At 40.0% G+C, this 16493-nt stretch overlaps 1 protein-coding gene across 2 annotated transcripts in view; it reads right to left on the bottom strand.

The window, feature by feature from the left end:
* Positions 1-3272: 3272 nt before the first annotated feature.
* The window catches only part of mtch2 (mitochondrial carrier homolog 2), a 51072-nt gene continuing 37851 nt past the window's right edge, over positions 3273-16493 (bottom strand). The window contains exons 5-13 of one of the 2 annotated variants that reach the window (XM_088991749.1): positions 16424-16480; positions 12732-12789; positions 11422-11473; positions 11282-11341; positions 6917-7010; positions 6729-6776; positions 6572-6639; positions 6412-6487; positions 3273-3838 (exon numbers count right to left, since the gene is read on the bottom strand). In XM_088991749.1, the coding sequence (XP_088847875.1) occupies positions 3752-3838; positions 6412-6487; positions 6572-6639; positions 6729-6776; positions 6917-7010; positions 11282-11341; positions 11422-11473; positions 12732-12789; positions 16424-16480 (600 nt within the window). In that variant the 3' untranslated portion in view covers positions 3273-3751. The remainder of the gene's footprint in view (positions 3839-6411; positions 6488-6571; positions 6640-6728; positions 6777-6916; positions 7011-11281; positions 11342-11421; positions 11474-12731; positions 12790-16423; positions 16481-16493) is intronic. The other variant, XM_088991751.1, reaches the window with a different exon arrangement.

Raw genomic sequence — 16493 nt, 5'->3', positions numbered from 1 at the left:
CTTATGCATTAAATAAAAACGTCTTTACACTTTTTAATGACTATTTCCTTTCTAAAATTTAACCAATGCAAAATCCTCGCGTTCTATGAACACGAGAGAAACCACGAACGCCAGCATGTACATACGTATGAAAAACAGTGATTATTGCAAGTGATAAAAAGATATCTGAATACAACACAATTAAATACATGTATGGAAAACAAAAACTCTTTCGCAATGGAGGATTTGCTTCTTGTGGGATTGTCCTCCACAGCCACTATTGCCTTGTACTTGTACTTCGTTCCGATATCACAATTTTTGCGTTTCCCCGTGGTTGAAATTAGTGTTGAACAACTGTATGTAAGAAGACTACAGTATGTTTCAGATGCAATTGCAGCAGTAATGAAAGATGTGAACAAGACACGAAAGCTGGTCACGTGACCAACGGTGTTAGATACCGATTTTGCTAATGGTGGTACAGTACTGTATTGAAATCCTTAAGCAAATATTGATTCAGCTTTAAGCTGCTTTTGTATCAATATAAACAGACCAAATTGGCTGGCGGGAGATGACAAGGGCATCGTAGTAACCAGATTATCGTAATTACCGGGTATCGTACTAACCGGAACTAATTATACATAAAAGACTAGAAATTTGCCAGGAAATGAAAATAGTATCGTAATATGCAGTGCTATCGATATAACCGAAATAACGAGACTTTACTGTATTTACATTTACAGTACATACATAGCAATATGGAGCGTTAGAAGTAAAACTCGAAAAGATGTTAAAAACGGGTAGCAAAGAAACATTGTTTTTTAAGAAACAACCGAATAAGTCTGCGGAGGGTAGTGACAAATGTTGCAGCAAAGTGCTGTTAATGATTCGAATTTAGTAGATAAGGGGAGTGATTTCAGAGCTGTTGTGCCACGTTGGAAATCTTCAAAGCAAAGAAATAGAAAGAAATTGTGCTGAGTCTGTTCTTTGATTTTCTCTATAGTACTGTACAAGATCAAAATAGCACAGGATTGATTATGTAGTAACTAAATACGGCGATACGTCAGCTTACAAATTTAATTGGTTCCCAGCAAGACAATGACGAAAAGTTCATCTACCAAACATTTATTTCCCATAAGAAACCATTAACACGAGAATAATCCATTCCCAGGTTCCCCATAAAACAATCTTCTGCTAAATAAGCCTTAAAATGTAAACACAAAATCTTACCTTATTTTATGTATAATAAATGTGCTATTGTACTGTAATTAAAGTGGTGGGGGGGGGGTCTTTTTCAGTCCCGCAATAGCAAAAGTATCCCCGATAACAAACCACGTCTGCACTCAGAGAAAGGGGATTACGAAAACTAGTCTGCCAGCCAACAACTTGTTTGTGTTTTTCCATGATCTTCTGCTCAACCGTAATTTTCTTTTGTGGTATCTTCGGCTTAACACGAGCCTGTGGTGGGGTCTTTTTCAGTCCCATAATAGCAAAAGTATCCTCGATAACAAACCACATCCGCACTCAAAAAAAGGGGTGACGAAAACTAGCCCACCAGCCACCGTGAGCGCTCCGTGGTTTGGTTTGTCCGATGTAAACGAGTTTGTCAGCCATGAGTATATGCTCAAATGTCATGTTCGTGAGGTGAAAATTTCGTGTACTCAAGCTTTCGTAAGCTGAGGTATCACTGTAATGGTTTTTCATTTGTATGTATGTATTGTAAATACAGTAAAGTCTCGTTATATCGATATTCTCCGGAAAGTCCGAAAAATATCGATATAACCGGGACTATCGATATATCCGACCCTGCGCGCATGTAATTTTCTCCTTGCGTGCATAGAAATAGTATCGTAATAAGCGGGACTATCGATATAACCGATATCGATATGACGAGACTTTACTGTATGTTCCAAAAGAATGCATTTTGGATTATTTCAATCAGTTTTGTATACTTCAGCTATATAGTTAAATCAGGCCCATCAATTTTAGAATTGGCCCCATTTCTTAATTTCCTAGATGCATTCATGAAGATTCAGGGATCAGATGGTTGCAAAAGCATGTGCAAAACCTACAGCTCAGGTGAAGGACTTGATGCTCCAAGCATTTGCTGGAGCAGCTTCACTCACCAGGTGAGTTTCAAGTGGCACGAGAATACCCATGACGACCATCTGGCAGGAGTTGCAGGGGACCGGCGGTTGTCGGGTGTGTTGGACTCTGCCTATGCCTACCCCGGATGCGGGTTTGGGATCGATCACCATTGTCTGGCCTCGAACCTTCGACCTGTTCGGCTTTGTGACCCTGCCAGGAGTATGAGACGCCGACCAACATAGCTCTCGGGTCATGGAGATGCGCAACGTGGTTCACCATGATAAGGTGGTGATCTCAGTCAAGGCACAACTTTTGTGCTTTTGATCGTACACAGGCACACACACACACACACACACATTTATTTCATTTGAGGATGATGTCCAACTTAAATTCTTAAAGGACAACAGACGCCTCCGGACAAGTTGTGTCCATAATTTGTAAAATCACTTCAAATGACTTCTACTGAGCGTATTTTACAAAGATTCTACTGCACATAGCTATATTTTACGTTTTAAGACTCACACTGAATATTCAGGAAGTCTTGTTTTTGAGTTGGTGACGATACCTACCGTGACGTTATGGTAGGTATCATCACTGACCGAGAAAGCGAGACACAATGCATTTTGCGGTACTTTGTTTGGTCTGAAAACTTTGTGTTGATGTGTTGATGGTGAAATTAGAAGGAAAACACATAAATAACACGATGGTGAATTGTTGTGTGTTGCACCAAGACAACTATTTGATATTCGCGGACACAAATTCCCAGCAGAGAAATGAGCCCATTTCCAATGGAGCTTGAGCGCCATGTTCTGCATTTTCTGGGTGCTACATTGCTGTCATTGACGGCTCGAATTGATATGGGAGGACTCCTTTAATCGATTGCAAACATTTATGCTTTTCTCTTCAGAACCATTTGAATCATATTCATAACTGGATGAGTAACAAGGAAGCATCTTCTCCGAATGTGAAGCCATTGTTTTGATTCTTGAGCAAGGCAAGACGTCTTGGCGTGACGTCACGAACTGGGGTCATTTTTATTGGTGCTTTGCATTTAACTAAAAATATCAGCCTGCGTGTTTTGGGTATTTTAGTTGCTGTAAAACGTTTTTCTGATGTCAGTTAGGGAACAAAAAAAATATGTCGTTGTCCTTTAAGGTACATTATACAAACAAAAATGGGATTCTAAAAGCACATTTTACAAACAAAAATGGACAAAAAGTTATTTTATTAGGGGTTAGAATCGGCTGATAGAAGCACTTGACTGCTGTCACAGATATAAAGATCTGGAGATTCATACGCATATACAGTACATGATTGGAGAATGATGATCTTATTCCATACTAATACTCATAAGGAAAACACACGGCAAATTCATTTGATCATTAAAATGTTAGACATCACATGCAATATGAAGTGTGTTTAAAAAAAGTCTGTATTGTTGAGGAATCATGTGTCAAAAGAAAGATATTGGGTATATGCGCTGTTCCTTTAGTTTTTTGGTCCATTAATTTCCATTTAGTGTAGTCTTACAAATCCAAAAAAGTGACTTGGAATTTTTTTTGTAAATTATAGAGCGTACAATATGCTTCCAAGAGGAACAGGTGCATTAAAAAAAATAATGGACAGAGAGTGCCCTAGATGACTTGTTTTACTTGCATTTGCACAGCTACCGTTGCCTCCTTTTGTTTTAAAAAAATCTCTTCTGATCAGTTGAGTACACCTTTCCTGCTGGAAGTTTCCGGAAGAATAAACTGTTTCCTCTGCTCATATTGCCCTGGATTAAAAAAACAAAATAGGAAATTGTTAGCTGTGGTTGAAAATCTGGAAACACATTACAATTTTAATTTGAAACAAACGTGGATTTTAAATATCATTTTCAATCAGTACCAGACAGTGCTCTTAATACACTTTCATCTTCAGTAATACCGAGTCTCTGACTATTGTTAAAGAACCGACGCCTCCGGACAAGTTGTGTCCATAATTTGTAAAATCACTTCAAATGACTTCTACTGAGCGTATTTTAGAAAGATTCCACCGCATATAGCTATACTTTACGTTTTAAGACTTTTTTTTGAGAATTTGTTAATATGCAATATGCGATTGTCCGTCGGGGGCTTGTTTGGTTAGGGACCCTTGTCCGATTTAGGTGCATGGCTGAGGCTATAACAAACTGCGAGAGCAACGGAGAACATGATAGCTGTTCAATAATAATAATAATAACAAAAATACATTTAATATCTGAGCGCCTTTCAGAACACCCAAGGACACTTTACAATGAAAAGAACAATACACAGAAAAATAAAACCATTAATAAATGATAAATAATAAAATAGCTGACTTAAACTAAACCGTTAATGCACTTTTAAACAAATGGGTTTTCAGGTAGGATTTGAAAGTGGGAAGAGTGTCAATATTACGGATGTTGGGTGGAAGTGAGTTGCAGAGCGTGGGAGCAGAGCAGCTGAAAGCTCTGCACCCCATTGTGGTGAGAGAGGCAGAGGGCACACAAGTTTAGGGAGGATGAGGATCTGAGGGACCGAGAGGGAACAGAAATTTGAAGGTCAGAGAGATAGGGGGGCAAGGTTATGGATGGGTTTAAATGTAAATAGAAGTATTTTGAATTCAATTCATAGTTTAACACCGAGCCAGTGGAGCTGCTGCAAGATGGGGGTGATGTGGTGAAAGGAGGGTTTTTGGTGATGATCCGGGCTGAGGAATTCTGGACTAGTCGGAGTTTACGGAGAAATTTTTGATTGACACCGAAAAGAAGTGAGTTGCAATAGTCGTTACTGGAGGTGACGAGACTGTGGATAAGGACAGATATTACAGAGGTGGAAATATGCAGACCGAGTAATGTTATTTATATGGGAGTGGAAAGACAGTGAGCTCTCGAGGATGACACGCAGGCTCTTGACCTGAAGGGAGGGGGACATGGTTGAACTGTCAATGGTGAGAGAGAAACCGTTTGTTTTGTGTAAGGTGGGTTTTGTACGACAAGAAGTTCAGTTTTTCCGCTGTTGAGTTTGAGGAAGTTATGGGAAAACCAGGATTTAATATCTGAGAGGAGAAGTGAAAGGGATGAATGTGGACGAGAGGTGTTTGCTGGAGAGGTAGAGTTGGGTGTCATCCGTGAAGCAGTAAAAGTGAATGCCAAAATTGCAGAAAATATTGCCAAGGGGAAGAAGGTAAGTAATAAATAAAAGGGGCCTCAGGACAGACCTTTGGGGTACACCAGAAGACACAGTAGAGGACAGCGAAGTGAAGGAGTTGATTTGGATAAACTGTGAGCGGCCAATGAGATAGGAGTGAACCAGCGTAGTGGTATCTGTAGTTTAGTGTGAATTTTACTTTAAACATTTCTAGTTTCATCCGATTGTGAACTCCGTTTGTATCTCGTAGCTGATAGGCTCTTTTGAAATGATGTCATTCCCGCTGTATGACTACCTCAGGTAAGGGAGGGGTGATCTCTCTCTCGCCTCTCTCCCTCAATGGAGTCACATATTTTTACACTGTCCAGAAGATTAAATAATCTTTTTGTATTCTAATTTGGTTCCTGCTTGATTTTTGCATTGAAACAAGTGATTGCTCTTCAATCAAAAAGTTGGATCTATCAAACATGTGACCTGCTGCAAGTCTCCTTTACTCTGAGAGGCAATAGCCTGGAGAGGATGTTCGAGTGAAGGACATGAGTCACACCGATGAGAGTTGGACCATTCACTGAGCTGCTAGGCATCTTTGCCAGGACACCGATTGAAGAGATTCCCAGAGCACGTCAAAGAATCACTGGAGCCACAATGACGAATCGCACACACACACCTTTTTCCCGGTAACATGCGAACCTGCTCATCTGTGTCACACCCTGGGCTTAGACATTGTGTTTACATTCTGATTGTACATGTTTTTTTATTTTGTGATTTTATTTTATTTTTTAGTTACTTGTACCTATGTTAAATTTGTTCACCAGGCGAGATATGGTAAGGGAATTTGCTGAATGAACACACTGTAAACGTATTTTCTTAAACCTCTGTTTGTACATCTGGTCTACACTATAGCACATCCGCCGGTCTTAATAAAAGCTCTCCCAAACTGCGTCAGCTCTCTCTCACCCCGAACATCGGTGCAGGCCAGTTCCATTTTGTGCCATCCCAAAGATTAAAAAAAACTTTTTGCCTCTTACTTTGGAATCCTGCTCGATTTTTCCATCAATAAGTGATCCTTTCAAGATAATCAGAACCTAACAGGTACGAGGAAGTACGGCGTACAACTTGGAGGATAGGGGTCAGCTAGAATTCTAAAATGCTCAACCACCATCAATAAAATGGGTTTAGAGACAAGAAAAGAGCTGACCTCTCTGCTTAGATGTTTCCAGCAGTGCACCCATGTCGGATATACTGATGCATAGGGCGGAAGGCCTCCGGTGAGCCTGGGAGGATGGTGAAAATTGTGAATGATAACAACAATGCATGCAAAGAATGCAAGATTCATCTTTAAAAAAAGGCTAACTCACCCGCAGTTATTGACAGCCATGAGGTTTGACACCAAAACAAAAGGGTATGTGAGCATGCTGGCAAAGAACTGGATATAAAGAATCAAAAAGCAATATTTGGTATTTTTTTCATACAGCTGATGGTTTGGATAAATATATAGTTATACGTAAGGCTTACCCCTGTAAGAGCTTGAGAGCAATTCTTGATTTCTCCTGTGTGGCTCATCTTAAGACAGAAAAATAAACTTAGAATCATAACGCAAGAATGATAAAAAAAATCAGCAACAGGAAAATACCATTTTCTTTTTGTGACAAACACCACACAAACTAGCGAGAAAAAAAAAAAAAACAAGAGCTAATGTATACCGAGTCATCAATCGCATAGGTGTTGATGAAATGAGCCAGCAGGTTACAAATCCACAGTGCAAAGACATCTCCAAGGAGACGTGGGATCATTCCACTATGAGGAAAAAGTAGAAGTATTTCAGTTTTTAGGCGTACATGCATGCGATTTGGATATACAGTGCCATTACAGTTCTTGATCGGTCAAGTCTTTATTTTTAATGGTATATCAAAGGTATCCGTGTTTTTGGTCAAAAGATGAATGAGTCAAAAGTTGCCATTCCGATACTTTTGTAGGGCACTGTAAGTGAAGAAACCACATTTTAACCACTATAAGGAGCACCAAAAAGCATTCCATTTCCATTTTTCCAAAAGCTGACAGTGCGCCTGGTAATCGGATGTGTTTTATATATGTATGGTTCAATACTCGGACTTCTTGGGCATAGTATTTTAGTAAAGCACTTTGGTACAGCCACAACAGTTACAAAAGCTCTCGATAAAGCCATTACTGTATTGTGAATTTGTCCACCGTGAGACTAATAACCATCTAATATAATCGATTACATTGCATCCCCTAGCATAGCTCCATTCAGTGCAGAATTGGGAAACTACAAGCCACGGGCTAAATGTTTATACTTCAATAGAAACATGTACTTACTGTCAACATATGCAGATTTGTATCTATACTGTATCTTGTGCTGACCCGGCCCGTCAGTCTAATTTCAGAAATCAATGTGGTGACTGCTGCGTTAAATGTTGTTCTTCCTGGTTCAGCTCTCCATTTGTGTTGTCAAAATATTCAATCAGCAGGAAGTAAGGTGATATACAAAAAATAAGATTTATTATTCAGCTAGAGCACCGAGCAAGAGAGAGACAAAAGGACCAGTGAAGAAAAAGGGGGAGGCTGTTCCCCCAACAGATGTTATTTATACCTTAGCGGGAATGACCTCATTTCAAAGGGAGCCAATCGGCATTGACTTAAGGCGTGGAACATTAGACTGAAACAAGATATGAGTGTATGCACTACAAATACATGAAGTTATAAGGCAAACTACACACACACATATATATACATACATATATATATACACATACATATATATACACACACATATATACACACATATATACATACATATATATATATATACACACATACATACATACATACAACATAGACTAAACTTAGACACATAAATGAGTGGTTTATAATAAACATAGAATGTTTTAGAATGTGCATATATAAAATAGTCCTATCAGTGACCGAGACAAAATGTTTGTCCACCCCTGATCAATTGGCACAACCATCGCCACGACTGTAGCTTCTTTTCTATGAGCCTTATAATGCAGTCTCTTCATCGAGGTGGTGCCTTACACTCGGGAGCGCCTTTATATTCCAGAAAATATTGTATGCTTTTTTTGTACAATTTGAGGTAATGACATGTACAGTAAAGTCTCGTTATATTGATAATACTGCTTATTATGATACTACTTTCATTTCCCGGCAAACTTCTAGTATTTTTTATGTACAATTAGTTCTGTTTAGTATGATACATGGTTGTTATGATAATCCAGTGGCTACGGTGCTCTTTTTCATCCCGCCGGCCATTTTGCTATGCTTATATCGACACAAAAGCAGTTTAAGGTGACTTCGTCCCGTGACCAGCTTCCGTGTCTTCCTGTAGTGTTCTTATACAGTTGTTTGACACCAATTTCAACCATGTGGAAACGAATTGTGATATCCGAACAACTGTTTTCTATACGTCTGTGTAAGCTCTCAGTCGTACAGGAGTGGTCCATCGATGAGAAGGTTTCTTCAGCCGTCATCTGTACAAATTTGAAGGTTTCGGACGTTTCGCCTCCTATCCAAGAGGCTTCGTCAGCGAACTAAAGTCTGACTGGTCGTATCGGCCCTATTTATATATCCCTAATGTCCAGACATGGCGGCGCCGGACACAGCTATGATAGGTCCCTACTCTCAGGTTGGGGGGAGCAGAGGACCACTCCCTGTGGCCCCCATGATTGTTCCTACATTCCTGACTAACGACTAGCCTATTTGCCCCACTCCCGCCGGTATGACCTCATCAGCATTGCGAAAGTTGCCTAACCTGTTTTGCCTAAGCAGGCTATTGTATGAACGATCCAAATTGCACCTCACCCCACCAGACCGGTTTAATGAAGGATTTTGTTGTTTTATAAGAATCGCTTCTTTTACCCCCCTTTCAAAGCACTATGTTCTTTCGCTAAGATTTTAACCTCATTGTCGTCAAATGAGTGGTGGCTAGGTTTTAGGTGCAAATGTACTGCCGATTGAGGCCCATTTGTATTATCCCTGCGATGTTGATAAAGTCTCTTTTTGAAAATTTGTTGAGTCTCCCCAATGTACTTCTCTTTACAATTTTCATTCTTACAATGTATTGAATAAACTACATTACTTTGTTTTTCATTTGGTAGCCTATCTTTTGGATGCATTAATTTTTGCCTTAACGTGTTTATCGGTTTGAAATAAGTAGGAATTTTGTGTTGCCAAAGGACTCTTTGTAGTTTTTCAGAAACTCCTGCAATGTAAGGTACTGCTACTCCTCTCCTTTTTGTATCTTGAGAATTTTTGGTTTCATTCCCTATTCTTTCTTTCTGACATCTGTTGAATGACCACTGAGGGTACCCACAGTTAGTGAGTGCTCTCCTGATATGTTTTGACTCCTTTTCTCTACCTTCAATGCTAGTTGGTATTAGTTTAGCCCTATGCTGGAGGGCTCTGATAACTCCTAGTTTGTGTTGTAAAGGGTGGTTAGAGTCAAAAAGTAAGTATTGGTCAGTGTGCGTAGCCTTCCTAAAGACTTTTTTAGCGTTCTGTCCTCTTTTATAATTACTTTACAATCCAAGAAGGCTAGTTGGTTCTCTTTAATGTCCTCACGAGTAAATTTAATATTGGTGTCCACCAAGTTTAGGTGATCTGTCTTCTTCTTCTTTTCCTTACGGCTTTTCCCTTGACGGGGTCGCCATAGCTGTGAAGGATTGAATTTCTTGTTTTTTAATTATGACAAAAGTATCGTCCACATATCTAAACCAGTGTCTAGGTTTTGTCCCCGGGAAGGATGTGAGGGCCTGTTTCTCCATCTCTTCCATGTACAGATTAGCCACTATGGGTGAAACTGGTGAGCCCATAGCACAACCATGAATTTGTTCATAAAATTTCTCCCGAAATTGAAAATACGTAGTATTAAGGCAGATTTACAATAATTGGCAGATGTGATCCACTTTAAGTTGGGTTCTTTCATGCAGAGAAACATCCGCCAGCAGTCTCGTCCTCACCACTGAGACTGCTGCTGGGGTTGGGACAGATGTCTGATGTCTGTCAGAACTGTTTTCTATCCATTTTCACACTATTCTCACACTCTCACACTTTTGTTTTTTTGTTTCAAGCTCTGTCATCTCCCCTTCGTGTGTGTGTGTGTTTTCACTCTCTCCCTGTCTCTTTAATGTTTAACAACCCCCCCCCCCCCACTGCTGGGTTCTTGACCAATCACGTGGCTTCAACCGAAGATGCCATTTTGTTTTTTTGAGAACGGCCTCACTCTCTCTCTGTCTGTCCAATCCCCCATGCTGCGTTCTTGACCAATCACGTGGCTTTAACCGAAGGCTGGAGCTGGGGAATAGAGGGCAAACACGGTGGCCACCATTTTTTTGTCAGGAGAACGGGCTCGTTCGCGAACGACACAACACTCTTTGTGGCAGCTCCGTGTGTATCGCGAAAAATAGTTTGTCTGCTAAGGTAAAATTTTCATCAATGTAACGTTCGTAAACCGAAAAGTTTGTAAGCCAAGGGGTTTGTAAACCGAGGTCTCACTGCATAAGGTCAAGAGCACTGCGGAACAGGTTGTCCTCCAGTACAATGTGTGCATTTTCACTCGATTATAACTCAAATCGCAATTCCTGCCACAGACAAATATACCCATAAGATAATGCTACACCCATCATAGTTCACAGTAGATATAGTCTTAATTTGATGATGCATGCAACCTAACATCCGGGTTTCCGTCAGAGTTTAATGTTTGTCTCATTTGACCAGAGCATCTTTTGGTCACAGAGCATTTGAAGTGCTATTGGGGAAAACTGCGGGCAAATGTGCTTTTGACTAAGGAGGGCTACCACGTAGGTCTGATTGATGGTTCAAAGGTTTGCCGTATGGAAGGTACTGCTCTTTCCATCGGGTTCTAGGTCAACTCTATGATTCTATATACAGCTGCTTTTTGGATGCAATGGATTTCCCTCTGCTTCAGTATATCCACAAGCCATTTATGAGGATCTCATACTTGAATATATCACTCAACATGAAAGCTGACGGGTTATGTGCCTCTGCATAAAGAATGAAAATAATAACCGTACGCGAAGAAACCCAGCATTCCTTCCTCTCTGTAGATGGTGATAATTGAATCAAAGATGCCACTGAAAACAGATAGATTATTTAGAAAACACTCAAGATTGTATATTTTCTCAAAATAGTGAAGAAAATTAAGAAATGTTACCTGTATTTAGTTTCTCGTCCAATAAACTGCACCATACATCGCAATGTAATCACTGAAAGACAGGCAAGAGAAAATGAATCTGACAAATGGAATGGAAAACAACTTTCTTGAATCCAATGAACTTGTTCAAACAAATTATATCTTGATTATTACCACAAAGTGTAGTTAAAGGTGAAATCAAGACAATCAAGAACAACGTCTCTGCAATTATCCCTTAAATTCCTTTGGTCCTCTCCATTTCTAATGGGTTTGTGGCCTGTTGGCTTTCCGCGTGTAAGCATTTTTCACACCTCGGCAGAATGTCAAGTATTCTCCCATGTTGATTTAGCAGCTCAGAAATAACACTGTTCACCATTACAAAATAAAGTGTTGACAAAAAACATCAATCACTTCCAGTATCGCTACAAAGGACACAACAGCTATGCTGATTTCATCCCTTGTATGCTGGGTGTCCTCCTTGACTTTAGTTTGGCAAAGAGCTTCACTATAATTCCCTCCATTGCAAATACCTTCGCGGCTAACGTCAGCCATGGCTACACTCGCGACTTGGTGCTTTGCTTTGATGTAGGAGGCTAAATTTGAGCTGCTGCAGTGGTAAGCAAACTCCATTCTTCCAAATTAGGCACAATTTTTAACAAAGGTACTGTCAGGTCTATTTTGCAATGTAAAATGTCCATTCATTGGGCCGAGAACTCTCACACGCTCCTCTAATTTCACTTCTTCTCTCCTCACCGTTACTTAGCTTGCCCAACTCCAAACGGAGCAAACCCACTTACGCTAAACAATCAATGTCTGTTTCAGGCTGTGAGTGACCGTTTTTTTCCCCCACCCTCAACAACTTGAACACAGTCCTGTCCTGTGGGTCCACCTTCTGCTCCTCATGTCATGCATTGGCTGTAAACACTGCACTTTGATTGATCTTGTATTCACACAAAAGGAATTCAGCAGATTTAGCCATCCACTTTCATCAATATCATAGTACTGTACTGTACTGTACCCACTTTGCTATCACTAAAATTTATGTCAAAGTGCTCCCAGTGTCGCGTACCCTTAAAACAGGTAAGCAGCAACGTTTGCCATGCGAGCCAAAGGCACTTTGACATCAATTTCAGTCGACGACGGAGGAGCAAAAGTAGAAAATGGCAATGCCTTGAGATGGTTGTGCTTCATTATTAGTCCACGTAATGTTAATACGAATACTGATTTGAGACTAGCAGGGGCATTTGGAATGTATATATTATTGCCCAAAAATGCCTTGAGTTCGCCTTTAACGTTAAATAAACTCAAAATTGACATCAATATTTCCATACCATGAAAGGGATGTGTGACGACGGTGGCAAAGGAACGAGCTATCATCTCTTTGGTTGTCTGTGAAGATATTTACAACGTCCACATTTGAAACCAGAAATGCATTCATGTATCTTACAAAAGCAAGCACCAGCCATATATCAAGAATGTAAACATACCATTTGCAGCTGTCATGGTCTAACTTAAAGGACAACCGACGCCTCTGAACAAGTTGTGTCCATAATTTGTAAAATCACCTCAAATGACTTCTAGTGAGCGTATTTTACAAAGATTCTACCGCATATAGCAATATTTTAAGTTTTAAGACTTGCGCAGAATATTCAGGAAGTCTTGTTTTCGAGTTGATGACGATCCCCTACGTAACGTCACATTTGGAACGCCCCTGACCGAGAAAGCGACACACAATGCATTTTGCGGTACTTTGTTTGGTCTGAAAACTTCGTGTTGATCCGTGTTGATGGCGAAATTAGAAGGAAAACATAAATAACGCAATGGTGAATCGTTGTGTGTTGCACCAAGACTATTTGATATTCGGAGACACAAATTCCCAGCAGACAAATCAGCCCATTTCCAACGGAGCTTGGGCACCATCTTTTGCATTTTCTGGGACACGACATTGCTGTCATTGACGGCTCCAATTGATATGGGTGGACTCCTTTAATCGATTACAAACATTAATGCTTTCCCCTTCAGAACTATTTGAATCAGATTTATAACCGGATGAGTAACAAGAAAGAATCTGAACTCCGTGAGCCCATTGTTTTGTTTCTTGAGCAAGGCAAGACGACTTGGCGTGACGTCACGAACTGGGCGCAGGACTTTCTGAAAACTCTCAGTTTCTCGCTGATTTGTGGCAGTTTTTGGCATAAGACATTTTTATTGGTGTTTTGCATTTGACTAAAAATATCAGCCTGTGTGTTTTGGGTATTTTAGATGCGATAAAACATTTTTCTGATGTCAGTTAGGAAACAAAAAAAATGGTGTCGGTTGTCCTTTAATCCACAAATTATACAACCCACCTTAATACAGTAAAGTCTCGTTATATTGATATCGGTTATATCGATAGTACTGCTTATTACGATACTATTTCTATGAACGCAAGGAGAAAATTTACATGCCGCAGGATCGGATATATCGATAGTCCGGTTATATCGAAATTTTTTCCGACTCCCGAGAATATTGATATAACGAGACTTTAATGTATATAGAACAATTTGACGGTCACTGTAAAATCATTTAAAACCGAAGTGGGAGACTGTTAGTTTTCCATTATGCAGCATGGTGCAAAGGTCAACGGGGTGGGGAGAACAAGAGATGGGATGGGAGGCTATTAATCGCATCCCACCATCTCCCATCATAGAATCCAAAGTAATAGTTAATTTGTGTGACCACAGGTGCGGTAGTCAACTCACATAATTTCAAAGAAACCTCCAGGTAATTACTGGTTTGTAATTACAAAATCAAAATTTTCTGGGATTTTGTAGACCAATTGTCCAGGAATCTGTGGGTTTGTTCATCCCTCTGTATTCCAGTGGCATGAGTGAGGATTCAAAACGACCTTCAGGTGAGTACGGTTGCAGGGGGCTGCCGGTAGTCCAGTCTGTTGGACTCTGCCTATGTCTACTCCCGGGTGCTGTCTCTGACTTTTTTTTTTTTGTGTTTATAAAAATGTACACTCAAACGATGCATGGATACTAAATTAAGGAAGACTTATAAAATGAATAATTTTTTAAAAAGCACGAAGGTAATTGTTATTTAACTACTAAACAGGAGCGTGTAGCCAGAGCACACCGAGTTCTTGCCTCTCTCTTAAAGTGCTGCGTATCTTAAGGACGTACAGTTGCTGCTGTGATTTATGACACAACCCGTCAAAATGACGGAAGACCTTAAATTTTCCATCAACTCTTAAAAAAACCCACTCAATGATAGACGATAGTTGGATCATGTAACCTGCACATTACAAAGACTTTCATTTGTTATTATAAATCCTCTCGAGTCCTCACAAATGGCGGGGCATTGTAGGTTTGCATCAGGCTCGGGCCTGCAAATCAAGTTAATTAGTCTGGCTCGGGTAGGGTCGGGCTGCATTTTTGTGGGCCCGATCTTACCTCTCTTTAGCTACTACTCATCAACTTCAACTCCTCCTAATCACCTATAAAGCCTTTCACAATCAGGCTGCCTTCTACCTCCCGACCTTTGTCACCAATACACTCCTTCACGAGACCCCCGCTCTTCAGACATAAATACCTGTGACCAAGCTCAAAACTTGGGGGGACAGAGCTTTCTCTGTCGCCATCCCCACCCTCTGGAACGCTCAACCACAACACATCCGCAACTGTACTGACCTCCAATTTTCAAATTATCTCTTAAAATTCACCTGTTCTGCAATGCTTTTTACTCCTCTTAATATCTGATGGATCTTTTTCTCAGGTTCATGGCTCTTCACTGTGTTAGAAGATGGTAGTAAAATCAGCAGGAATCAAAGTGATGAACAAAAAGATTATTTTAATCTTGCTCAGCAGAGACATTGTGAGGTCGAAGTAGGCAGGCAATTTAGGGAGTAGGTTCTGCTCTCCCCCCACCCGAGATGTTATTTATACAGAGGGCGGGAATGACATGATTTCAAAAGGGGCTTATTAGCTACGAGGTAGAAGGGTGAAATATGGTATTAGACTGAAATAACAATGGTTGTGTGACGGTACACTCTACAAGTACGTAAGGTTATAAGGTAAATCACATGCCCGCCCACACGCACGCACGCACACATATATGTGGAGTAACAACTAAGACTAAACTTCGACAAATACAAATGAGTAGAAAATAAGAAACATTGGATATTTAAAGGACAACCGACGTCTCCGGACAAGTTGTCCATAATTTGTAAAATGGCGTCAAATGACTTCTACTGAGCGTATTTTACAAAGATTCCACCGCATACAGATATATTTTACGTTTTAAGACGCTGAATATTCAGGAAGTCTTGTTTTTGAGTTGGTGACGAGTCCGTACGTGATGTCACTAAAGGACAGCCCTTTACCGTAAAAAGACGCATTGTAGCGGTCCTTCCATCATGTCAATGTATTTTGCTGTACTTGTTTGGTCTGGGGACCTCGTGTTGCACCCAAAACCTGCTAGGAGGCCAGAGGAGGGCGTCAAAGCGCCATATAAGGACTAGCACTAGTCTTGGTGTGACGTAACGAACTGGGGGCGGGACTTTCTGAAAATGCCCAATTTTTGCTCAATTTTTTGCAGACTTTGGACACTTTAAGTCATTTTTATTGGTGTTTTGCATTTCACTAAAAATATCATACTGCGTGTTTTGGGTACGTTTTTCTGGTGTCAGTTAAAAAACAAAAAAGTGACGTCGGTTGTCCTTTAAGGATGTGCATTTAAAATAGTTCTATCAATACCTTTTACCCATTTTGCATAGTTTTGTTCATCTAGATGTGCTTTTTTTGGAAATCATTGGTTTTAAGTGTACATCTTTATTGTTTTTTTTAAGCATTTGTAAAGTGAGTATAGTGAAAAGAGATTTCAAAAATAAAAATAAATAAAGCCATGTATATTGGTTATATAATAATGAAAAGCGGTTTCAAAATTAAATGTATTATAAATCCCTTTATATTGTTTATATATATTCCATTTAATGTACATGACAAATGGTGTAACAATTTGTGCAGCTAATATGATGTACCTCATGAACAACGTGTTGTAAGGAGCCATCCACAGCCTTTTGCTGGCCTCCCAGAACCTACACAAGGGGG

This window comes from Hippocampus bargibanti, linkage group LG03 (genome assembly GCF_051943395.1).
Source record: "Hippocampus bargibanti isolate YZ-2025 linkage group LG03, ASM5194339v1, whole genome shotgun sequence".
Classification (NCBI taxonomy): domain Eukaryota; kingdom Metazoa; phylum Chordata; class Actinopteri; order Syngnathiformes; family Syngnathidae; genus Hippocampus; species Hippocampus bargibanti.
Note: the sequence above shows the minus strand (reverse complement) of the source record. Positions and strands in the feature narration are given on the sequence as shown.